The 26187-nt window shown below is 35.2% G+C and overlaps 4 protein-coding genes across 7 annotated transcripts; 2 read left to right on the top strand and 2 right to left on the bottom strand.

The window, feature by feature from the left end:
• The first annotated feature begins 426 nt into the window (after window positions 1-426).
• On the top strand, window positions 427-3005 carry LOC21385421 (GDSL esterase/lipase At5g14450). Its single transcript, XM_024174543.1, has 5 exons — window positions 427-749; window positions 1001-1210; window positions 1500-1672; window positions 1771-2044; window positions 2484-3005. The coding sequence occupies exons 1-5, from the start codon at window positions 497-499 to the stop codon at window positions 2729-2731; spliced, it is 1158 nt and encodes a 385-aa protein (XP_024030311.1). The 5' UTR covers window positions 427-496; the 3' UTR covers window positions 2732-3005.
• A 454-nt stretch (window positions 3006-3459) lies between these two features.
• Window positions 3460-5238, bottom strand: LOC21385420 (elongation factor Tu, chloroplastic). The gene has a single exon (XM_010111752.2). The coding sequence runs from the start codon at window positions 5145-5147 to the stop codon at window positions 3702-3704; it is 1446 nt and encodes a 481-aa protein (XP_010110054.1). The 5' UTR covers window positions 5148-5238; the 3' UTR covers window positions 3460-3701.
• An 829-nt stretch (window positions 5239-6067) lies between these two features.
• LOC21385419 (SAGA-associated factor 29) lies at window positions 6068-9899 on the bottom strand. Of its 4 annotated transcripts, none has more exons than XM_010111751.2 (9): window positions 9544-9899; window positions 8948-9041; window positions 8749-8825; window positions 7663-7772; window positions 7477-7562; window positions 7221-7274; window positions 6633-6798; window positions 6480-6493; window positions 6068-6337 (listed from the first exon to the last, which is right to left on the bottom strand). In XM_010111751.2, the coding sequence occupies exons 1-9, from the start codon at window positions 9659-9661 to the stop codon at window positions 6235-6237; spliced, it is 822 nt and encodes a 273-aa protein (XP_010110053.1). In that variant the 5' UTR covers window positions 9662-9899; the 3' UTR covers window positions 6068-6234. The 4 variants fall into 4 exon arrangements, with proteins under 4 accessions (XP_010110053.1, XP_024030314.1, XP_024030313.1 ...); XM_024174546.1 differs by having other exon boundaries at window positions 6633-6786; XM_024174545.1 differs by having other exon boundaries at window positions 7663-7769.
• A 10466-nt stretch (window positions 9900-20365) lies between these two features.
• Window positions 20366-22565, top strand: LOC112094204. The gene is made up of 3 exons (XM_024174544.1): window positions 20366-20937; window positions 21274-21961; window positions 22125-22565. The coding sequence occupies exons 1-3, from the start codon at window positions 20366-20368 to the stop codon at window positions 22563-22565; spliced, it is 1701 nt and encodes a 566-aa protein (XP_024030312.1).
• Window positions 22566-26187: the final 3622 nt, after the last annotated feature.

Here is a 26187-nt window from a genome sequence, read left to right as displayed (position 1 = left end):
TAAAATCACATCTTAACTCAAATTAAAAATTTAAATCAGTGAACTGAACAGACCTAATTTTTAATACCATGATGAACTGATCTGTTGCTTGTTGGCGGTGTTATATATATGTATCGTTTTTTTTTAAAACAAAAAAAAATTTGTGGTAAAAGGATCAAATTTTACACCTCAGAATTGAAATTATGGGTAAACTATACCTGCAACTATATTATATGTATATGTAACGTAATATATAATGGACAGTGGAAGAAATTGTCGTATAGATCAAGTAAAAATGATATTTAGCATTTCAATGATGGGTACAGGGGTCAAAAAGCTAGTGGTAAAGATCATGAAATGTAATATTTTGTCCCACGTGCAACAGTTAACTTTGTCCTCAAACTACAATCTGCTTTCTCTGTCTGACCAATCCTTAAATAATTAAAGAAGGGGTCTTAAAGCTTTTAGCCTCTGGCAGTAGCCACACTTGTCGTTTCACTCTTCACTCACTGAAAAAATGGAGTTTTGGAGACAATTCCTTGGTGAGTTTCAGTTTCTTCTGGTTTTTTGCGTTTTAGGTATCTTTGGAGGAGCGGATTCAGCCTCACCCACCTGCTCTTTCCCGGCGCTTTACAACTTCGGCGACTCGAACTCCGACACCGGAGGCATTTCGGCCGCGTTTGAACCGATTCAAGCGCCGTATGGAGAGGCATTTTTCCATAAACCATCAGGGAGAGACTCTGATGGCCGTCTTATTATAGACTTCATTGGTAATTTCCTGTTTCTTTCCCTTTTTGGTTGAACTAAATTGTTTATCTAAGGCCCGTTTTGTACATATACTCAAACCGATGATTATAGTCTGATGCTGTTACGGTGTTTTTTATCACATAAAGAATTTTAATTCAAAATTTTCTTCTCTCTTAAAATTCCCGCCAATAAATGAGAATCACTGATTTAAACGCTTGAACCAAACCGACCAAGTATTGATAACTAAAGAAGTGGCTATATATGAATTATGCAGCCGAGAGATTGGGATTGCCATACTTGAGTGCTTACTTAAACTCACTGGGGACAAGTTACAAGCACGGTGCAAACTTTGCAACCGGAGGTTCAACCATTAGGAGGCAAAACGAGACCATTTTTGAAAATGGGATCAGCCCGTTTTCGCTTGATATGCAGATTGCGCAGTTCAACCAGTTTAAAGCGCGGACTCGGGATCTTTATCAGCAAGGTAAAGTTCTAAAAGGCCTCACCATAGTAGAAAAAATGTATGTTTCTATCTTTTCTTCTTTTTTGAGGCCATTTCTACTTTTAACTTTGTTAGGATTTTCAATCATGTCACGTCAAAAAATCATATCACCGTATTTATATTTTCTTGATGGTTTCTTTTTTTTTTTTTGGTACAAAGTTTATGTATGATAACAGCCTAATATTTTTAGTCGCTTGTGTATTTTTTTGTTGTTTGTTTGATGGGAATCTAACAACCTTTTTTTTTTCTTTTAATGTAATTTGGTGCGCAGCCAAGACTTCCTATGAAAAGAGCAGATTGCCAAACCAAGAGGATTTTGCCAAGGCGCTTTACACATTTGATATAGGGCAGAATGATCTTTCCGTTGGTTTTAGGAGACTGAGTTCCGACCAACTTCTCGCAGCTATACCGGACATTGTCAACCAGTTGGCCAAGGCAGTCCAAGTGAGTTGTTTCTCTAACTGTAATAGTCATTTAAGATGAATGGTATGCGTGAAATGTGGGTGAATTGAACATGTTTTTCTGATGGCTGTGAATGGCAGAATATATATCAACAGGGAGGGAGGTCATTTTGGATTCACAACACCAGCCCGATCGGGTGTATGCCTGTCAACTTTTTCTACAATCTTAATCCACCACCTAGTTATGTTGACCAGTATGGCTGTGTCAAGACTCAGAATGACATGGCAGTAGAATTCAACAGACAGCTCAAGGACAGAGTGATCAAACTAAAATCAGAGCTTCCAGAAGCTGCTATAACATACGTTGATGTCTACGCAGCAAAAATTAGAATGATTGGTAATGCAAAAGCTGAAGGTAATCATCAACTACCCTCATCAATATGATCATTCTTGACAATACCCTTTTAAGCTTCAGGCCTTGTTTTGTGGGAAGGAAAAGTGAGAAGGTGGGAGAATCAGTGGATGGATTTTAATACTTGTAGATGTTTATGGTTATTTGGTAAGAGGGATCAGAAGAGATCGGGAATGGTTGGGCGAGGGATTCAAAATCCTCCACATGACAACAATTTTGATCTTTCCAAAGTTGGAAGGATTGGAGGAGAGAATCCATCCCAAGCACAAGAAAGGTCTCTCTCTCTTAGTAAACACAGCCTTCAGATGTGTTGCTCTTTAGAGACAAATACAATGACATTAGATAAGTGCAAATTCTAGAAGTAATCTGAAAGAAAACCAACGATTGATAATTCTACTACTTCTATCAGAAACTGATCTATTTCACATACTGTAATTTGTAGGATTTTCGGATCCATTGAAGGTCTGCTGCGGTTATCATGTGAAATACGACCACGTCTGGTGTGGGACGAAAGCACTTGTGAATGGAAGTGCAGTGTTTGGTGCGTCTTGTGAAAATCCTGCTACTTCTATCAGTTGGGATGGAGTTCACTACACCCAGGCTGCTAATCAGTGGGTTGCTAATCACATTCTCAATGGTTCCTTGAGTGATCCGCCAACTCCAATCACTCAAGCATGCCACAGGCATTAGAGTTTATGATAGCATGTATTAAGATTAAGAATCAGAGTGAAAAGAATAATAATAAAAAAAATAGTTCTAAAATGTGCATCAGAAAGCGGAGTTTGAGAATCAACTGGATTGAAACCAGAAAGTCGATCTCTCCTTCTAGACCTTATAATTATGCGGGGTTACCTTATTTATTCATGACCGTTTCTCTCCCTAAACATGGCTATATCTGGTTTACCTCTCTATTACTAAATATAATCTGAAGCTCATAAATTTCACATTACCATGGCAATTAATTTCTCAGGTTTTTTTTTTTTTTTTTTTTTTTTTTTTTTTTTTTTTTTTTAAATATGTGGAAGAGCTTTCTTTGTATGAAGTTGAGAACAAACTGCAATGCTTTTTTCTGTTAAATGCTTCATGAGGTATCTATTGTTGACATTGCAAGTATATTTTGTGTTTCTGACAGCCTATCAACTTCAAATCTCAAGTTCGAACCATTATCTCCATGTTCTTGGATCTTTATAAATTTAGGATTTAGTATTAGTTTTGCACTGCTGTAGGTTTTGGAAGAATTGTTGACCATAGGAAGTGAAATTTACTTTGGGGGGAAAAAACACTCTTTTTAGTAAGCTTTCACTCGCTCTAAGCTAATAGACTAGGTAAGCTATAATGCATATCAATCCAAAATGAAAACTGGTATTAAGGAAAGTTAAACCAAGTAATTTGAGAACTCTACATTGTGAAAATCCGGAGGCAATGCAAATTACATTTATATTCAAACCTATTTAACAGGCAAGTACAGACCTATAATCGCGCCAAGCTTCAAAATTGTAACAATTAACATCACTAGCAGTAGCAGCATACAGATATGAGAAACAAACATGTTTCATTATTCATTCTACATTAACCTATCAACAAAATGTAACACCTGAAGTCCCACAAAGAGAACACAAAGATAATTCAACAAACAGAAAAACTAACATAACTAAACAGATCATTCGATGATTGACTGAATGACACCAGCTCCAACAGTCTTCCCACCTTCTCTAATGGCAAACCTCATCCCTTGCTCACAAGCAATCGGCATTATAAGTTCCACAACCATCTTAACCCGGTCGCCAGGCATAACCATCTTGGACTCCTCATCCTTGTCATTCATAACCTTAGAAACCTTCCCGGTAACATCGGTCGTCCTCATGTAAAACTGCGGCCGGTAACCTGCAAAGAACGGCGAGCTCCTCCCGCCTTCTTCCTTCTTCAAAACATACACAATGGCCTCGAATTTTGTGTGCGGGGTGATGGTGCCAGGCTTGGCAATAACCATCCCTCTCCGAATATCAGTCTTCTGAATTCCTCTAAGCAAAACCCCCACATTGTCACCAGCAAGAGCCTCATCAAGGATCTTCTGAAACATCTCAACCCCAGTAACTGTGGTGCTCCTAGTCTCTCCAAGCCCAACTATATCCACAGTGTCTCCAACCTTGACAGTTCCTCTCTCAACACGCCCTGTCGCCACTGTCCCGCGGCCGGTGATCGAAAAAACATCCTCAATCGCCAAGAGGAACGGTAGATCGGTTTGCCTCTGGGGAATTGGAATGTAATTGTCAACTTCATCCATCAAATCGTAGATTTTATCAACCCACTGATTCTCTCCCCTCTTGATTTTGGGGTTCGCCATTAGAGCCTCTAGAGCCAACAATGCGGAGCCGGAGACCATCGGAACCTCGTCGCCGGGAAATTCGTAGGAGGAGAGAAGATCTCTGACCTCCAATTCGACCAGTTGGAGAAGCTCCTCGTCGTCAACCTGGTCCTGCTTGTTCAAGAAGACGACCATGTTCGGGACGCCGACTTGCTTGGCGAGCAAGATGTGCTCCTTCGTCTGCGGCATGGGGCCGTCGGCCCCGGAGACGACGAGAATCGCGCCATCCATCTGAGCGGCGCCGGTGATCATGTTCTTGACGTAGTCGGCGTGGCCGGGGCAGTCCACGTGGGCGTAGTGGCGGTTCGCAGTCTCGTACTCGACGGTGGCGGTGTTGATGGTGATGCCCCGGGCACGCTCCTCGGGAGCCGCGTCAATCTCGTCGTACTTCTTCGGCGCGCTGTTCCCCATGGAAGCCAGCGCCATGGTTAGGGCTGCCGTCAGCGTCGTCTTGCCGTGGTCTACGTGTCCTATCGTCCCGATGTTGACGTGCGGCTTCTTGCGCTCGAACTTCCCCCTAGCCGCTCGGACCACGAGCGATCTCCGGCGAGGGCCGGAGATTTCGGTGGACGGAGATATCGAGAGAGGAACATGGGTGAAGGAGGAGAGGAGGAAAGAGGGTTTAGAGGGTTTTGAGAAAAAAAGGTTAAAAGAGAGAGCGGGAGTTGAGGATGGTGTTCGAGATGGCAAGAAAGGGAGTTTGAATGAGGAAGACGACGGAGCTCCGATCATGGACGCCATGGATTCGAGAAAGAGACTTGCAGAGTGGGACTGCGACTGCGACTGCGAGAGACGGGACAAAGGTCATAACAAACAGAGAACGTTTGAAAACAATAGGTTTTCAATCGTGGAATTCTAAGCCGAAACGCACCGTTTTGATATTTATGGTTTTCCATTTTTTTTTTAGTTTTTTTTTTCTTAAAACGAGTTTAGGATTTTAAAATTTTTTTTTTTTTTTGTTAAGATGCTTCAGTAGGGGAGAGGGACAAGCACAAACAACCAACACCAGGGTTGTGCCTGATGTTTTCTAAAGCCCCGTTTATTTTACCGATTTGAGTTTAAAATTTAAAATTCTTTAAAAAACAATCATATTTAACTTTTTTGTTTACAGATCTCGCATAAAGTCACATTTCAATTTGAATTAACGAATTAAACGGGCCCTAAACTTGAAATTCTTTGTCAACATTAACACACACAAAAAAAAGAGAGAACGTTGTTGGGGGAAAAAATAATAATAAAGAGAAGCTGAAATTCAAAGAAAATCCAATAATGGAAGGGAATGAGATATTAAAAGATCATATCAATATCAAATTCTCTGATTACAATATTAAATTGTAATTAGAAAAAGGGAAATCAATTTATAAAATACAATGACGAAAAAAAAATCGGCCAACAATTACAACAAATTACCATTAAAGAACGTGCCCAAATTATACATTAGGGTATTACATGTTCTTTTTAATATGGAAACTAATTATAGCTAGTAAATGTAATGTTATGTTAGTTGTAAATTCGTGACTAGTTCAATTAGTGTTAAGTGGATGTGTGAATTGTTTTCATTTGTATTGAGTTCTACGGATAATAATATTTAAAAAAAAAGAAAAATCGCTTTGTTAGTTAGTACGAAAATAGTACCTTAGAGAGAGAACAGAATTGTGGCGTGAAAAATTCCTAAGTTTTCAAATGTGGGATAATGCAGTGTTATTGCTAAGCAAGAAAATAAACAAACACTGAGGCGTGGTAAAGGAGGTCTTAGTCCTTACAATAATGGGCAGTAGATTCTTCAATTTTTATACACGAATCATAAACTTATTACAAACAACAAAAATCACTGCCGATGTCCTTCTGGCAGGGCAACCACATTATAGAAGGGCACAGTCCTCTGAGGCAAGGAGCCGTCTTCCTCGTCGTCGTCGAATTCCAACAAATACCTGCCCAACAAACACATGAAAAGTGTTAATGACACTATCTTAATAGTTCTCCTAAATACTAATGCCATTTTACATTTCTAATGCAATTTCTAATGCACTTTGTGAGTTAGGTCACCGAAGAACACAGATAGACGTCACTTACTCATCCGTCTTCCTCTGAAAGTTCATAGAATGGTTGAAGTTCCGCACCATGAAAAAAGATACCGAGTTGTTAGTTACACATGAATAAGAATGGAATCCATAGTTGGAAGCATTTTAAAACAGGTGAATAAGAATGAATGGGTGGAATCGTCACCTTGCGGTGGCCATTTACCACAGTAGCCTTATAGAGTGCAGTTGTTCCTGGATAGACCGCCAAAACATGTCTTCCGGGTGGGAAATCCGGGGCACTAGAAGGATCGTTTCTCTTGGGAAAAGGAATAATAGATGACATAGGCACCATGTACTTCCTGAGAAGAGAACTGAATAAACAAATCTGTCACCAAAAAAATGTACTATAATATAGTTGATCGAATTGGTAGATAGGCGAAAAACTACAGAACCATATAGTTTATGGTGCAAGGACTGTTTACACACTCTGAACCTTAGATCTTACCATAAATATGCCAACAAGTTATAGAACCTTAGATCTTAAGACGAAAACACACACCTGTTTTATTTGTTATCACACAATAAAGAGAATTACAAATATGAAAATTTAAATTTCCTTTAAATTTACGACCGAAACCAGTGAGACATGTAAATTCATAATAGGCCCCACAAGGTCCGCAACACAAGTAAACAAAGCCAATAAAATTTGTGAGAATTCAAAATAAGATTCAATATAAAGCAGATGAATTAAATTGATAAACACTGACAATAAATGGACTTCTATGACAGTTACCTTTGATCAGTACTCTCTTCATCATCACCGGGTTCCTCATCTAGTACTTCAAACCTGCACAGAATATCCCAACAAATAAGGATAAAGAGGGATATGAAGTAAATAAAAGCCCCAGTAGAGTAGCTTCATAATAAATAAAATTCATAGACTGCAAACTTGAATCCAGCACTGGCATACAAATAAAAGAAGCTGCTAAAACAGAGAGCTTAGTCTAAATTTAGAAACATAACATTGTACGTTCAGAAGCCGAACTCACTCTTTTTTTTCCTTGTCAAAATGAATCACTTTAACAACAAACCACTCGTCCTTATCACCATCTCCTGGATTGACCTTGGCTGCTACCTATATTTAGAGTGTCAAAAAGTAGTAATGTATGTAAGCATACAATTCAAAAATAAAATGTTATGAGTACGAAACCAATAAAAAGTTAGGACATGAATACCTGCTCCCCCTTTAGACTAGCAAAAGTTTCGAGTTGGCTTCGCATGGAAGCAGAGAGTCTTGAAATATCTGACTCGTTTTTCACTCTCTTCCTCTTCTGATCGCTACCTTCTGGAATGTACGTAAAGATCAGCTTAAGGAACAAATAATGGTGTTGCCAAAAGAAACTTAAATTCAGTCTAGAAATTCTATTCCATTCCGTGTGCAAATTTTTTTCTAATCTTAGAAAAACTTGCATGTTACTTCATGAAACTTGATAAAACATCCTATTTCAAGTGGTTCAAAATTGATTTGATTAAATCTCAAAGCGCAGTTCAAAACACTTTTTTTTTTTTTTCCCTTTTGCTGCAAGCCTCTTGTTGCTGAAAACTCGGGAAATATGTGACAGCTTACCAGCATTAACATAAAAGATACAAATTAGGCACAGTAACATGCGATAATTTATCTAAGAGGTTTACCATTTTTTGTCACCAAAGCATGCAAAACGTACTTCTATGTTTGGTCATTTTTAGAAGAAGTTTCACACAACTATCGCAGCATAGCCATGTTCTCGAGTTGGTAATTGACATGCAGAAGTGAAATAATTGTTTTGAGTTTCTGGCCGCAAATGTAGGCAAGACGATATAAAAGTTACTGTAAAATCTAATGAGCTGTACATGTAAAACACGTGATTTACCCTACCTTCATGTCATTTATGTTCAAAAGAGGAATTATTTATGTTCAAAAGAGGAATTATTTATGTTTCCATGTCATTGACTCTTGATTTTACTCAAATAAAGCACTTTTCTTTTTTTTGGTGTGTACAAGGATAGAACCCTATATAGCACTTCTTGGTACATTTTATTTTCTTACTGAGAATTACGCTAAGCCTAAGGCAGGATTTTCTTGGAGAAGGATACAAGCGGAAAAGTAAAGGGAAAGCAAAAGGAGTTATGACAGTTTAATATTAACAAATTAAATTAGAATGTTCCTTTAATATTGATAACCTTCAACACCGTACTTATATTTAGAGACTGGTCACAAGTGAGAATCATAAGCTTTTTGGTTATACAAACCAGCAATGAGTTCATAAGATGCGAGCACATACCTATCCTTCGCCGTGGCTGGCCTGGAGGTCCAGAAGGAAGCAGGGTGTCGAGTTGACTCAACAACAAATTAGAAACACTGCAACACACATACAGCATTGAAATTGCATATAATCCGAAGCAATGATGATCGGTAGTATCGATAAGCCTAAGTTTAAAACATGAAGTTATTAACTCCATTAAAGTTATAAGATAACATACCCTACTTCATCTTCCGAAAGCTGCTTAGCATGAGCATATAAATTCTTCAGCTTAGTTAAGGAATTATCTCCAGGCTTCTCAACCACCTCAGGAGCTGCAAAGAAGTACAAAAGAAAAATGGTTAAAATATAAATACAACTAAAAAAGAAGTTATTCACATATAATCAAATCATTGGTGATCAATGGTGATCAATGGTGATATGATTTTGCTCCAAAAGATAAAATACAACTAAAAAAAAAAAGTCATTGAAATTCATATAATCAAATCATGGATGATATAGTCTCATAATTACAAATGTAACAGCAGTGAATTAAAGTTCAACACTAATTTCAGTATTAAAATAATCATTAAGAGAAAAATTTAGAATATCATCACTGTCTGAATTTAATCATTGAAATCAAACAGATTTAAAAAAAAAAAATTTCGTATGCTTGCACAACAATGCATATTGAAGAATCGAACCATCAATAATTCGACGTTAAAACGCATGTTAATAAAAATGAATCAATCTATTAATAAATAAGTTACCCAAATAGCAATAAATAAATAAAGAAAGAAAAAAAAGAAGGAAATTTCAGGATTTGAAAAGACTCACTAGCTTGAAGCTTCTTGTGCATCTTATTGATCTCAGTAAGAACTTCCTCTTGCTCTTTCCTTAACCGATCAAGCTCCTTCGAGTTGTCCAGAATTCCTGCAATGTCCGGCGACGACATCGGTTCGACACTTCCCAAAATTCGCTTCCTTAATTTCCGCGAAATTCCGAGCTCGGTTTTGCCTTCACGATTCCAGTCCGATCATCTCATTTTACGACCAAGAAATATCTCAGTGTAATAACCGCAAATTAAATTTTTTTTCTTAATAATATAAAAAAAATTAAGAAATCAGGGGATATTCTTTACGGGTGACCCAAAAACTGTAAATTTATAATCGGATAATTGGAAAATTGGCTCAGAAAAGTATTAACTGAAAACGTGGAGATGAATTTTTAAACTGGACGGGGAAAGTGAATGCACGACGTCGTTGCGAGAGTTTGTGGTTCTCACCTTTAGGTCTAGCAATTCAAATATTAACACGATGACACGATTCGAAACTCGCATAAAATTAACATATTTAAATTTATTATAAATAAGTTTGAGTCATAATTAAGTTAATATAATTAACATAATTAATAAATGAATTAGGTTAAAGTTGATCTCTTAACACGAATTGACTCAATTAATTATATTGCTATATACAATTTATTGATATGTGATATAACATTAAAGTTTATATGATATATTAAATATAAATAATGTAAATTTTAATATTTGTAGGTAAAATTAATTTATTTTTCTTAAAAAAAGATAAATTGACCTATAAACATATTAAATATGTCTTGATGGTGTTAAATAAGTAATTATTATATTAGTTATTTATTCAATATATTAATTTAAACGGGTTATATAAGTTAACATGATTAACACGATTAATAAATGAGTCGTGTTTTAATTGATATTTTTGATACATTTAATAAATAAATCGTGTTTAAATTGATATTTTCTGACACGATTAATAAATAGATTGATACAATAAATTAATACGAACACGACTTACTAATACGAATTGTCACCCTTACTTACCTTTTTGTTTATTTATGATTTTCTTTTCTTTTCTTTTCTTTTCTTTTGAAAAATATTTTCTGTTGGGGGAAAGTGAAAATCGATATTGATATTTTTTTTTTCAAAGGAAAATCGATATTGATATTGAATTAAATAAATACAGCGTATTTTTTAGAGGATGAAAATTGAAGAAGGTCTTTCGGCTCTGCGTTGTTGGGTGGAGTCGTGGCGTACCTCTGATCATAGACTACATCTGCCACGTGTCAAAGGATGAGTAGTTTGTAGTTTTAGAAACTAGATGGTGAAAGCTCGTGTATTTTTTTTTTGTATTTTTAAATATTATGACAATTTTAAGTAAATAAAATGAAAATATAAAGTTTTTATCAACTTTACAGTTTGCATACATTTCATTTTGATGGAACTTCGGCCCCGTTCATTTCGCTTATTCGAGTTTAAAATTCAAGTTTTATTACAGTAAAAATTCTCAGAAACAGTCACATTTAACTTTTTTGTTATAGTAAAAAATTCTCACATAATGTCACATCTCAACTCGAATTAAAAATTCAAATTAACGAACTAAACGGCCCTTCGATGACATCTAACGCTCATAAACGTGTATATCTATAGAGCAACTGAAAAATAAAAAGCTTATAAACGTCAGTGGGATATGTTCAAGAACAAAAAAAGTATCGAAGAAAAAATTCGGATGAAACAACAGTATTTTAGTGGAGACATGGAAATTTGTAAGTTTTTTTTTGCTCACATAAATTTGTAGGTTAAATTAGATAAATTGAAAAAAAAAAAAAAAAATTGAATGGAGCACATCAGTCTACTGTAGAATGTAAAATAAATAAATGATTATAATAATGAAGTAAGAGAGATTTCAAAAGGAATCTCTCGAACAAAAAATGATTGTAAATATTGTTCATAAAATACACCATTTTCAGTGAAAACATGCAACGATACTTTAATAGTTGCAATGGTTGTGAAAAGTTATGATCATTTGTACAATACAACGAGAAATTTTTTGATACGGGTGTATCAATAAATTAGATTTTTTATGTGACAATTCTAGCTACATGACCGTCATTAATACTTTCTAAACTCGTGACTACATAAAGTACTGGAATTAACTATAGTGAATTAGTGAAAAAAAAAAAAATTATACCAAAATAAAGTTAAACTTAATATTTTATTTTATATATATAAGTTTTCTCAAAAATACAATTCAGTTCAAGTCTCATTAGCCATATGGCATTCATATAATTTTAAATTTATAACTTAACAAAATATAGTGCGAAATAAAATACGAGCAGTATCTATTTATCAAATCTCCACATTGTTCAGTCGCCGCTGCATACAGCCCATCATTCATTTTACATAGACTGTTTACCTACAGTACAAATACATATTAGGGGTGAGTTTACACTCAGTAAGTTAGAATTATGTCTCGCTAATTAAAATATAGTACTTAGAGTATAATAGTAATGGATGTACCAATTATGCTCGTTTATGAATTTGACTTATTAATCTTATAGGCCTGATTGTTCGTATCGATTGTGCGCGATCAGCGGGTAGAGAGGGTTTGCAAGGTCCCCAACTACACCGTGACCTTAATTCATTTCATCAATTTTTTCTTGAACATAAGCCCCCCAGTCTCGGGAGGTTAGTACGACACTCAACTTAAAACTGTCCTCATTAGTTTCATTAGTGAGCATGCGATATGACATGGCATGTCATACTATAACATATAGCATAAACATGTATAGAAAACATGTATAATATTTCACTTTAAAACTTATTCATACTGTAGGTGAGATTCTCATTTACCTGTTATCTGCAAAGGTTGGGACTAGTAATTCTCGCCGAGGTTTACCTCTACAATTGTATTTTGTAAAGAAAACCCACTGAGGTGTGAGTTTGACTTATTGTAAGCTAATCTATTTAGCTTCGTCTACTTAGGAATTTATTCTTATACTTAGAAAATATTTTCCTTTTTAAATAAGGATGATATTACAAGGATTATTTTAGATAAATCATTATCATTTAATTTTCCTTAATTGTCTTTGCTTAATCGGTCCTAGGTTCATAAGTTAGCCTTTTAAGTAGTTATTTAAACCATAGTCTATGTCTAAGCTAACAATTCATATTATTTAGGGAGAAAGGGGGAAATAGGCCAAGACTTAAGATGAATTAAAATTAATAGGCCAATAGTTTACATAAGTTAATAAATAGGCCAAATTACTGTTTTTGTCCATAACTTGTCTGGTTATGAACTATAACTTGACAAGTTATTGTCCATAATTCACGATTTTTATCCATAACTTGTCTAGCTATGAACCATAACTTGACAAGTTTGTCCATAACTTATCTGGTTATGAACCATAACTTGACAAGTTATGGCCTATTAATTTCTATAACTAAAAATTTGCCTATATACTTTTTTAAGCTTTTCATATTGACATATTTTATACTATTTTCGTATTATTTATTAGATTGGGCCCAAACTAGTATTAAGGCCCACTAGTTTACTACATGTCTGCAACGTTCCTATACTCCTATGTATCAAGCTTAGGCTCAAAAAGTTATAGGCCTAGTACGGGTGTTGGGCCTGTATCTAATGTTTATTAGAAATTCCCAAGCTGATCCTATTTTAAAAATCGTTATAGTAAATCACATTTTACTGTTAGTCATATTGTCGGTTACTTAAAATTAGTGTCGGAAGACACATAACGATTTTCTTTAGAAAATTACCGTAAATTTATAAAACTTTATTAAAATTCCTTTTTAAACCTCAATTGCTAGGTAGTATATTAAACACTCATATTTTGTATAACTTTAATTTAAACATTTTTCAGAGAAAACGTTTTTCATTAAACATTAGAACTGTTTATAAATTTTACTGGTTACGTTTGACAGTTTTTCTTAAACTGTAAATAACTCTATCTTAGAGTTGAATTCTTAAAATCCGAGGCTGACGATATTTCTTTGTCTTGTCGCGATCTAAAATTCACGTGTTTTGTGAAAAATGAGGTTCGGCCTCGAAACGATATGAAAGTTTTAAAAACGAGGGCTGCACAAATGTTATTTTGTGCAGTTTTTGAAATATGGCTTGAAAACACGTCTTAAGTCGCGATCGTAATTTTTCACAGTCACATAAATTTGTTTGTAACGTTGAAATCTTTAAAACTCGATGGTTAGAAATCCCGAAATTGCCCTCTAAAGGGTCTGAAAACAGTCAAAACAAAAACTGTATTAAATTGACAATTTTGGATAGTTTTTATGAATTTCTGGGCAGTTTTAGAAAAACGTCCAAAAGTACATTTTAGAGGCAGAGTTGGGACTTTTCTTAGTCACAGTGGAATGTTCAGAACTTCAAGATCTAAAATTTTTGTGGTAGTATTTTTCTCAATTTGGACTCTAACAGCTTCAAATTTTAAGTCAAAGTGGACTGCAATTTTTAAACCATAAACATAAACCTGACAACTTAAAATCTACATCATTTAGCTTTTAGAAATGAACATGCATGGCTTAGATCAAGACTTGAACACACTAAATAGTAACCATAGACCATAAAATCCAAACCTAAAATCATAGATCTAACATTAAAACCCATTGCACGTGAAGATCTAACCATAAAAATACAAACTTTGCTCTTAAGAATGGAAAGATCAAATTTTTTTTATGATGAACCTTACCTAAAATCTTAAGAGAAGATGGTTTTGATCACAACAAGAGAAGGTCCTACAAAGACATAAACTATTTTAAAGAAAGCTTGAAACTTTGAGAAATCAAAAGGAAAAATGTAGTAAGAACATGAATTTTACCCTTAAATGTGTTAGAAAAAATCAACACAACTTCTTCTGTGTGGTGAGAAGTGAAAAAATTTGAGAGAGAGAGAGAGAGTAAGAGGGTGGTTCGGCAAAGTTAGAGAGAAAGAGAGAGTGAGTAAAGAAAATGGTTAGAAGAGAAGGAAATGGTAAAAGAATGACCTTAATTTTATGTGGGGTATTTATAGACAACTAAGCTTCTATTCTTAATCTCTCTAATTAGACTTAATTAAGCTAAAATCTTGCTTTAAACAAGCTTAAGGGTGGCACCCATACATAGGAGAATGAAGAAAAATTTTGACACCTCATAAGGAATCTTAACCCACATCAAATTAATGTCAAACTTTGTCTAATTTTTGTCTCCCACTAACTCTTCTTTTATCAATTTAAATTTGTACTGACAGTTATTTTTAGATTAGTTTTTAGGAAAAATGTTTTTCAATGGTTTTTAGTCCACTGTTTAAAATCACAATCCAACACAAATTTCGGAAAGAACTAATACTGATTTCGATTTTAAATCGCGTAAGTAATTTAAACTGTTTCAAAACTTAAAATTTGTTTTAGAATAAATTAAAATATGAGTTTAACATAGTTGACTTAATCTCTCAGTAGAACGTAAAAATTGACAGTGTCAATTTCTGAGTCCGGCTTTTTGGTTTTACCAAAGATGCTACTCGCCTAACACCGATTTTACTAATTGGCAATTAAGGACTTCTTTAAATATTATAGTGCTTTTCAAAGCACTGCTAGCACTTACTGTACTCAGAAATTCTTATAACAAGAATTGCGAGTCATATTCGGATCAAAATTTCTCCCGCCTTAAATCGTGGTGAGGGTTATCAACCGGATCATAGCATAACACAATTTTAACATAAACTTTTTATATAGAATTATGGAATAATAATATTAATTTCATAGATTCTTCATTACAAAAGCACATCATTTCCCGAGAAAATTCTTGATTTAATTACGTGAATTATACTAATTATTACATAATTTTCTCGGTCATTACATTTTAACTATTTGATATGCGTATTTTTTTATTTTTACGTTATTTTATACATATCTAACAAATAAAAAACTTGACCTATTAATATATTAGCATATTAAAGAATGTCATATATATATATATATCTATATTTATAAGTGAAATGTTTCAATGGTTGTGAAAAGTTTCAGTGCAAAAGCTATGAAGAGAGTACGTATCTCCTTCCAAAAAGAATCTTCCAAACATATCTTACTAAAGGAATCCATCCTTTCACCGTCACTAAAGATTTTCTCTATATTGTAAATTCCTGTAATTAGTGTAATATCCTTGTAATTAGTTGCAATTCCCTGATTCTAGGATAGTTTCCTATTTTTGTGTTTTGGGTAACTCTCGGCAATGTCCAATTTTGTGTATAAATATTCTTTCTTAATCAATGGAAAGCAAAGCCATTGTTTTCTCAATATTCTGATCTCTATTTCAACATGGTATCAAGAGCCTAATCCTCTTGGGCGTATTTTTTTTTTCCAGCAAAACCACCAGTCTCCTCAATGGCTTCTGAAGCGAACCCTCTTTCCACCAACGACCAAACCACGCCATCAGTCTCTTCAATGGCTTCTGATACGACCCACTCTTCCACCAACGATCCTCTCACCATCCAAAACTCTTAGGATCCTCAACATCCCTTCCTTACAATCAATCTCTCCAATATCACCAAATTGTCATCGCCATATTGTTGAAACCGGTCTATCCCTTCTCACTCATGCATCGATGCCTCTAACCTATTAGACTTATGCCTTTGCCACTGCTGTATATCTTATCAACCGTATGCCTACACCCACACTACATCTTTCATCCCCTTTTGAAAAACTCTTTGAGTCTCAACCCAACTACACTAAACTTCGGGTGTTCGGTTGCTTATGTTATCCGTGGCTTCGTCCTTATTCTCAACATAAACTTGACTCCCGTTCCACTCCTTGTGTTTTTCTTGGTTACTCTTCAACACAAAGTGCCTATATCTATCTTGATCTGTCCAGTTCTAAAACATTTATTTCTCGTCATGTCAAATTTCTTGAAAACTCCTTTCCCTTTACCACTCACCAATCCCATCTATCTCGACCCACCCCAGACATCACTTCCAAATGGCTTCCCCCAGTCCAAACTCTACCCATTTCAAGTGGTTCACTCAATACACCTCCACAAAGGGATTCCTCGTGTCAACATCCGTCACAAAATGCCCAAACGGTCGACCGACCCTCCTCACCAGTCGACTGTCAACCTCTGTCCACAGACCTACCTTTACTCAGACACAATTCGGTTGGCTGCCCAGAAACCATGGTCAACCGTTTAGTGCCAGAACCATACCACTCTGAGACCTCTTCTGCTTCAACCATTGCCCATCTCACTCATCAAAATACCCATCCCATGACCACTAGAGCGAAAAACAACATCCACAAACCCCTAACCAAGATGAATCTCACTGCTATCCTTTCTCAACCATCAGACATTGAGCCTCATACTGTTAACCAAGCCCTAAAAGATCCCAAATGGAGACTAGCTATGAATGATGAATTTGATGCTCTTGTTCGGAATGGAACTTGGGAGCTTGTTCCATCTACCTCTCTGCAGAATCTTGTTGGATGTAAGTGGGTTTTTCGTATTAAATGACTTCCTGATGGTTCTGTTGACAGGTACAAGGCCAGATTAGTTGCCAAAGGTTTTCATCAGCGACCTGGAGTGGATTATCATGATACCTTTAGTCCAGTTGTCAAGCCAACAACAATATGCCTCGTTCTAAGCCTGGCAGTCAGTAGAGGTTGGCAGTTGCGACAGTTGGATGTTAATAATGCCTTCCTTCAAGGCCATTTTTCCGAAGATGTCTACATGGCCCAGCCTCCGGGATTTGTTGATAGAGACAATCCAACACATGTATGCAAATTAAAGAAGGCTATATATGGACTCAAGCAGGCTCCACGGGCTTGGTATCGTGAACTTCGCCAGTTCCTCATTGAGTCTGGGTTCACAAACTCTCATGCAGACACTTCTCTATTCATTCTCCACTCCAGTGACATTACTATATATCTACTTGTTTATGTGGATGACATTATTATCACAGGTACCAACACCGATATTATTCAGCGCTACATTGACCTCCTGGCACAACGATTTTCACTCAAGGATCTTGGTGCCTTGTCTTTTTTTCTCGGCATTGAGGTTCTCACCACTCCATCTGGTCTATTACTCACTCAAAAGTGATACATCACTGATCTTCTTTCCCGGACAAAAATGGTTGGTGCAAAACCCGTTGCTACACCACTTATTACAGATGGAAATCTCACACTTCAATCAGGTACAACTCTGATTGACTACACAGAATATAGAACAATTATTGGCAGTCTACAGTATCTTTGCCTGACTCGCCCAGACATAGCATATGCTGTTAACAAGCTTTCTCAATTCATGCACCGTCCGACGTCTGAACATTGGAATGCTGCAAAATGACTGCTTCGATATCTGTGTGGCACATTGACTCATGGATTATTTCTTCATAAGGAAAATTCACTCTCTCTTCATGCCTTCTCAGATGCAGATTGGGCTGGCAACAAAGACGACTATACCTCTACGAGTGCCTATGTTGTCTATCTTGGTCGTCATCTTATTTCTTGGTCATCCAAGAAACAACGTACGGTTGCTCGGTCATCCACAGAAGCTGAGTATCGATCAGTTGCTGCCACTACTTCAGAAATCAATTGGCTTTGTTCCCTTCTCACAGAGCTTGGCGTCACTCTTCCTACACCGCCTGTTATCTATTGTGACAATGTTGGTGCCACCTATCTCTGTTCTAATCCAGTCTTTCATTCGCGCATGAAACATGTGGCAATTGACTATCACTTTATTTGGGATCAAGTTCAATCAGGTGCTCTTCGTGTTACTCATGTTTCCTCAGCAGATCAACTTGCCGATGCTCTTACCAAACCTCTTCCACGAAGCCGCTTCCAAGACCTAAGAGTCAAGATTGGCCTCTCCTTTGGAGCTCCATCTTGAGGGGGCATATTAGAGAATTAATTACTAAAGATTTTCTCTATATTGTAAATTCCTGTAATTAGTGTAATATCCTTGTAATTAGTTGCAATTCCCTGATTCTAGGATAGTTTCCTATTTTTGTGTTTTGGGTAACTCTCGGCAATGTCCAATTTTGTGTATAAATATTCTTTCTTAATCAATGGAAAGCAAAGCCATTGTTTTCTCAATATTCTGATCTCTATTTCAACAAAGGCCACGAGTTTCGTCAAGTATTTGAAAGAAAGAAGTCTGTCGATATTTGCTATGCTATCTATTGTTTCATGCGGTTTTATTGTATCAACCATAACGAATGGGGTATTCTTGCTGATTATAAGTTGTAACCCTTAGTAAAGATACATAAACTATATCAAGAAAATAGAGAGGAAAGTTGAGGACCTTTCTTTTTATATTCTTACATTATCTTATTGTGTATTTTATGGATTCTCTTTTCTAATTTATATACGTATCGGCAGAGATTAAAATTAAAGTTTTGAAGAATTTAAAATTTTGGTCAATTATTTTTTTTCTCTTGCCGAAGAACTAGTTACAAAGTCCTTTCATTTATTATCTTTCTTTTAATCTTAAGTCTTATCTAATAATAAATCTAGAGTCCATTTGATTCACGCGTTCAAGTCAATGATTCTAATTTATATTCAAATTCTAATTTATCAATTTTTTTATTCAAATTCTTTGTGAAAGAAGAAACTATAACAAAATTAAAATTATGTGTTAATATGTGTACCAAATAGGCCCTTAATAATTTAAAATAAAACTTTACTAAAAGGGTATTTCTCTTCATATCCATACATGAGAATTATCCTTTTATTTTAGGGAAATAGTAGAGAATAGGCCAATTTTAAAACCTTAAGGAAGCATATAGGCCAATTTTTAGTTTTGAAAATTATTAGGCCATAATTTTTAAATTTCCAAATTTACCCTTTTTTTTCCTTTGTTTCTTTCGATCGTCTCTATCTTTCTCTCTCTCTCTCTCTCTCTCTCTCTCTGTTGCAGATCTCTCTCTCTCTCTCGTAACTGCGCTCAGATTTTGTCTCTCGTTGGTGGATCGTCGGTGGATCATCGATTTTCCATTTGCTCGTCGGTGAATCGTCGGTGGATCAACAGGTTGGTCAGTCGGTAGTTCTTGTTCTCGTTTGGATTTGAGCAGCTGTTCCGGTGCTTTACCAGGTTCTAGTTTTTTTTTTTTTTTTGTATTTTCGTTTTCATATTTTGCATTTTTTCGGTTTGTTTTCTTTCTTTTGTGCGTTAATCCTTTTTTTTTTTTGCTGTTTTCCGGTCGATTTCTACGGAAGAACATGTTTGGGCATTCTTCGTTTCTATTTTTTTTTTTGTAATTTCGTTTTTGTTGTAATTTCGTTTTCCGGTCGATTCTTCGTTTTGCATTTTTTGGTTTGTTTTCAATTTGTTTCAGTCATGACAGTTTTTGTTATAACTTGTGCAGTTATGGAACATAACTAGACGAGTTATGGTCCATAATTGAGAGGTTTTTTTATATAACTTGTCCGGTTATACACTTTAACGTGACAGTGTTCCTGCAATATGTTTGTAGGCATGCAATCTATTTCAGTCATTGTTGCTTATAGGGGAAAATGGAGTCTAGAAAACTAATATACAAATTTTGATTTTCAATCAGTTTTTATTCCAGAGGATGCTTCTTTGAAGTTTTTACAAGAGTGTTTATGTGAGGAGCTGAATCTTGAGTTGTTTGGTTTTAATGCTGGTGTTCATTCTTTATTACTTTTTGTGGGAAGGAAGTCCAGACCTAATTGATCTGGTTTCTGAGACCTAAAGAGGGATGATGATGTTAAATTGTTTTTAAACTTAGTTTGACACAGCAAGGAAGCTCTTGGATACCCGTTGGTAATAGATTTTGTTAGTAGCTCCGTTAGTGCAGTGGGATCTATTTCTTCTTCATCTTATTTTATGAGTTCAAGAGATGAGGCGTCATCTTCTAATGTTGATGGTTCCATTTGTCAATTTGAAGATGATATTGATGTTGCGATGAATAATTTTTTGATTGAAGATTTGGATATTTCAAAGTTACCTATGTCGTTTGATGTGAATGTAGGCAATCAATTCATGAGCAAGTCGGTTCTCAAGAAATTCATGCATGTAATTGCTATTAGGAGGCATTTTGAATTTAAATCTGAAAGATCTAATAATTCATTTTATGTTTTGGTTTGTAAAAATAAGAGTTGTACTTGGAAGATGCGTGCTGCTAAGGTTTCAAATGGTAATGTTTGGGCAGTGAAGAAGTATATTAAGGAACATACTTGTTCACTTGATGTTGCTAGTGCTGAGCATCGTCAAGCAAATAGTCGTATTGTTTCAGAGTTTTTAAAGGGCGATTTTAGCATTGGGCATGCAGACCGTTTGCGTCCTAATGATTTGAGGTATATAATGCATGGTAAGCATGGTGTTGAGATTAGTTACTACAAAACGCGAATGGCTCGCCGATATGCGTTAGCATCAATGAGAGGAAGTGCAATGGAGTCGTATGCATCCATTCCTTTTCTGTGCAATATTTTCAAGGAGAGTAATCCTAATGATTTTTATTTTTATGTGTTATGCTTATGGTTTTGTCTATTTGTACAGTTTATGCATGATATAGTTATTAGTTACATAACATTTATATGTAACGTGGGTTATTTTAAATGTTTAATTCACTGACAAGAGTTTAATTTCTCCGTGACTAATAGTTATTTTAAACGTTTTTATTTTATTTTTTTTTTTGTGGGATCTGTGACTTCTTATGATCTTGACAATGATGGGCGGTTCAAGTATTTTTTTTTGTGCATGGGGGCTTCTATTCATGGTTGGCGCCATTGTAGGCCTGTGATCTCAGTTGATGGCACTTTTTTGAAGAATGAGTTTTCTGGGACCTTGCTTCTCTCTGCAGTTTTAGATGCTGATAATCATATTTTTCTGCTTGGTTTTGCAATTGTTGATTCGGAGAATGACTCCTCGTGGGAATGGTTTTTTGAAAGGCTTAAGGAGGCCATCGGAACTCGTGAAGTGCTTGTTATTGTTTCTGACCGAAAGAGTAGTATCCCTAAAGCAGTTGAGAAGGTATTTCCAGATGCATCTCATGGATTTTGTATGCAGCATTTACTTAGAAATTTGAATTCAAATTTTAAAGGTGTGCATGTGGATGCTATATTCTATCGTTGTGCCAAGGCATACCGTAAGGAAGACTTTGGTTACTTCATGCGTCAATTGGAGGCAGTTCGACCAGCTATTCAAAATTATTTGCTACAAGTAGGGGTTGAAAAGTGGGCATGTGCTCACTTTGAGAGGAAGAGATATGATGTCATGACGACTAATATCTCCGAGTCGTTGAATAATGTCTTAATGAATGCTAGGGAGTATCTTGTTGAAGCTTTAATTGAGCATTTCAGATCCCTCTTGCAAAGATGGTTTTATGAGCGTCGAAATAAGGCGGATAAGACTTTTACATACTTGAGTAAACATGCAACTAAACGCCTTCGTGATAGGGAAAAGATTGCACGTTGCTTATCTGTAAGTTGCTTTTCTTTCAATTATTTACTTTTTTTTTGTTTCATTATTTTGGTTATTTTTTTTATGTGATTTTTTGTGTGATTCTTTTGGTCCTTTTTTTTTTTGAAGTTATTCTATTGTTTTTTGAATGCTCTGTTTTCTTTTATTTTTGTCATGTTTTCAGGTTCAACCCATTGATATCAATAAGTATTATGTTGTTGATGGTTTAGTTGGTGAGATGGTTGACTTGGTGGCAAGAACATGTAGTTGTCTTGTTTGGCAAGCTGATGAATTTCCATGTCCACACGCTATTGCATCGATTTGGAAAAGAAATCTTGATCCAACACATTTTACTTCCTACTATTACACCAACAATGCATTCAAAGCAACATATGATGCTGCAATCTATCTTATTACTAATAGATCAAAGTGGCAATTTTCAGAGGGCAGTGAGGTGGAGGTTGTTCTTCCTCCTAAGTTTAAACGTGGTGCTGGGAGACCAAGGAAGCAAAGAATTATTTCTAGTGGAGAACGAGAGAAGCAATCTGTGAAGTGTAGTCGATGCAAGCAAGTTGGCCACAATAGGAGGACTTGTTCAAACCCCACATTTGTTGATATGAACTGATCATCATGGTCTAAGTTGATTTTTTGTCTTTATGTTATAAGTTGGAATTGAATGATTTGAAGGAAAATATTCAAATTTTTTAATAATAAAAGAAATCCTTGCATTTAATAGTTAAAAAAACTGTGATTTATGGATTATTGTCAATTTGATAGGTTTTTGTGCATAACTTGTTAAGTTATTGACCATAACTTGTGCTGTTATGGAGCATTACTTGACAGGTTATGGTCCATAATTTACATATTTTATTTAGTTATATTTTAAAAACCGTATCCCAGATTTCTTTTACTCGGTTTTTGTGCATAACTTGTCAAGTTATAGACCATAAGTTGACAGGCTATGGTCCATAATTTACAGATTTTTTATTCGGTTATATTTTAAAAACCGTATCTTAGATTTTTTTTACTCTGTTTTTGCACATAACTTGTAAAGTTATGGACCATAACTTGACAGGTTATGGTCCATAATTTACAGATTTTTTATTCGGTTATATTTTAAAAACCGTATCTTAGATTTTTTTTACTCTGTTTTTGCACATAACTTGTAAAGTTATGGACCATAACTTGACAGGTTATGGTCCATAATTTACAGATTTTTTATTCGGTTATATTTTAAAAACCGTATCTTAGATTTTTTTTACTCTGTTTTTGCACATAACTTGTAAAGTTATGGACCATAACTTGACAGGTTATGGTCCATAATTTACAGATTTTTTATTCGGTTATATTTTAAAAACCGTATCTCAGATTTTTTTACTCGGTTGTTGTGCATAACTTGTGCTCTATGTTTTCTCTCTCTAAGACAATTTTTTCTTTCCACCGGTGATCTCCTGCGATTTTTTAGGTTTTTGTTTTCGTTCTTCTTCGGCGATCTGTCTTTCTTCCCTCCGTCCGTCTACTGCGATTTTTTTCTCCTAGCTCTGCAACTCTCTCTATCATCGCTGACAGTGTGCATTCTCTGACATTTTTTTTTTGGTATGAGTTTTTTTTTTTTTTTTTTTGCGTTCCTTTGGTTCTTTTTTTCTTGCTCTGATTTTGTGATTCTATATATTATTGTTTAAGATATGGCAAAAACACAAAGCAAGAGGAAGGACAATGTTTCTGTTTCTACTCTGAGTAAACGCTCGAAGGTTGTGAACAAGAAAATTGGTATGGAGAAAAAAAGTTCCGAAGAAGTTGCTCGTCCTTCTCCCACTCGTAACACTTTGGAGGTATTTTGATTAATTTTTTCAACTTAGTTTATAGATTTTCGAATTTAGGATATGGAATTTTTTTTTTTTTTTGATCGTGTATTTTTAGGTTTATCCTCATATTGTTTTTCTTCGTTTTTTTTTTCATTTTACAGTCTTGGAAGTATCGTATTAATCCTGACAAGAGATTTCGAGGCCAGGTTAATATAACATCCTCTTTTGCTGTTATAGAGGAATTAAACAAAAAGTTTTCTGAAAGTCAGAAAGATTTATTCAGAAGAACAATTTTTGGTCGGTTTTTGGATTTGGTAAAGTACAGTAACCAGTGTCAGCTGATACACGAGTTACTGTTTCATGTGGTTCACAATCTAAATACAAATGAGCTATGGTTCAAGTTTTGTGATTCTTTTACTAAGTTAATAGTTGAGGAGTTTGCATTAATTTCTGGTTTAAAGTGCTCAGGACATGTAAACTTCTCAAGTTATGTAAATTCATCTGATTTTTCTAGACGTACCAAATATTTCAAGGATCATTGTACAAGGCTTGTAAAGAGGGCTACTATTAAGAACTGTTTTGAGTCTGTTCATTTTGATAGTGATGATGAAGCTGTCAAAATGGGTTTGTTATATTTTGTGTCACTTTTTCTTTTAGCTAAGCCCAAGGACGTGGGGGTTGTTGATGATTTGATTAGAATTGTTGATAGCCCTAACTTTAACGATTTTTCTTGGGGTAGATTGTCTTTTAATTTACTTTTTGCAAGTCTGAAATCTAGTATTGAGACTTTGTACAAGCACGATGATAAGGTTCTATTTCGAAATAAGAAGAGACGCGTAGATGGATATAAGATCAACGGTTTGGCCTTTGCTTTTCAAGTTTGGGCTTATGAATGTCTACCACACCTTGGTGGTATTTGTGCACTGAAAAAGTTAATTGATGAGCCTATTCCCCGAATTTTCAAATGGTCAACGGATGAAAATTATTCGAAGAAGCCATTTGATGTGTTGAACAGCAAAATTGGCCAGGTTAGACTTCTGTTTTGGTAGTTTTTTTATAGAAAATTTTCATGTTTTAATGTTTTTATTAATATCTGTTGCTTATTTTTTGTTTTAATGTTTTTATTTTTTATTTTCAGTTCTCTTGTTTTTCAATGGAACCAATTGAATCAGAGCGTCTCTACAATTATCTTGACGGTTTTTTTCAGAAGTCGACAAAGGATGTTCTGGCTTCTAGTAGCTGTGATTTGAAGGAGGATGATAAAGATTTTGAAACTGTCCCTCCTCCATTTATCCCTCCTCCAAAAAATCAGGTTTGTTAGTTTTGTTTTTGTTCATTTTTCAATTTACAATTGGAACTGTAAGGTTGTTTTCTAAAAATCAAGTTATGTGAAAATCAGGTTTTGTTTCGACATGTTATCCTCCATAACGTGTCAGGTTATGGTCCATTAACTTGTCTGGTTATGAACCATAACTTGACAAGTTATTGTCCATAATTCAGAGTTTTTTTGTCCATAATTCACCGTTATTGTCCATAACTTGTCTGGTTATGAACCATAACTTGACGAGTTATTATCCATAAATAAGAGTTTTTGTCCATAAATTGACAGGTTTTTCACGTAACTTGATTGGTTATGTTCCATAGCTTGATGTGTTGTGTTTGTCATTGTGATTTGACTTTTTTCATTTTGTTATCTTTTGCATTTTTTAGGGTGCTTTTGATAATTCTGAAGTTTTGGCGCGCATTGCTTCCTTGGAGGCCAAAACTGATAGTTTGGTTGTTGAAGTTTCTTCCCTTCGAAGAGATTTCAAAGAACAAATTTTTTATGCGGTTCAGTTGATTGGTGAAAAGTTTGACAATGTGTTTTCTTCTAAGAAGAACAAGCAAACAGAGGAAAAACAAGCATTTGAAGAAAAAAAGGAAGAAGTTGAAGAAATAAAGGAAAAAGTAATTGAAGAAGCAGTTGCAGAGAAAGAAGATGACAAAGTGGATGTTTCTTCTGAAAAAATTGAAGATACAATTGCTTCAGTTTTGAGGGATCTTGTTCATGAAGCTGCCCAGGAAGGCGATAAATGTTCTGATCAAAGGATTATTTTGTATGATGAGGCAGCAACATCACAAGAACCTATTAAATGTATAGATGAACGATTTTTATGTTTTTGTCCATTCTCTGAAATTGTTGACAATGATGCATCAAAGGAGGACAAGGAAAGATTCCTATCATGGTATAAGAGTAATATGATCTCAAGAAAAGCGTGGGGACTGGCCAGCGATGCATTTATGATAAAGCCTCCTTTTGATTTTAAAGTTGACACCATTATTCAAAACATTGGTTTCAAATTTTATGGACATCAAAGTGTTGGCTAACTGACTCGGTAAGATTCTTCCTTTTTTTTTTAGTTTTACGCATGATTTTTTTTTTATTTTGTAACAAATCTGATA

This window comes from Morus notabilis, unplaced genomic scaffold (genome assembly GCF_000414095.1).
Source record: "Morus notabilis unplaced genomic scaffold, ASM41409v2 Scaffold2072, whole genome shotgun sequence".
In the NCBI taxonomy this organism is placed as follows: Eukaryota; Viridiplantae; Streptophyta; class Magnoliopsida; order Rosales; family Moraceae; genus Morus; species Morus notabilis.
The sequence above is the reverse complement of the archived record's forward strand: the minus strand, read 5'-3'. Positions and strand labels throughout refer to the sequence as shown.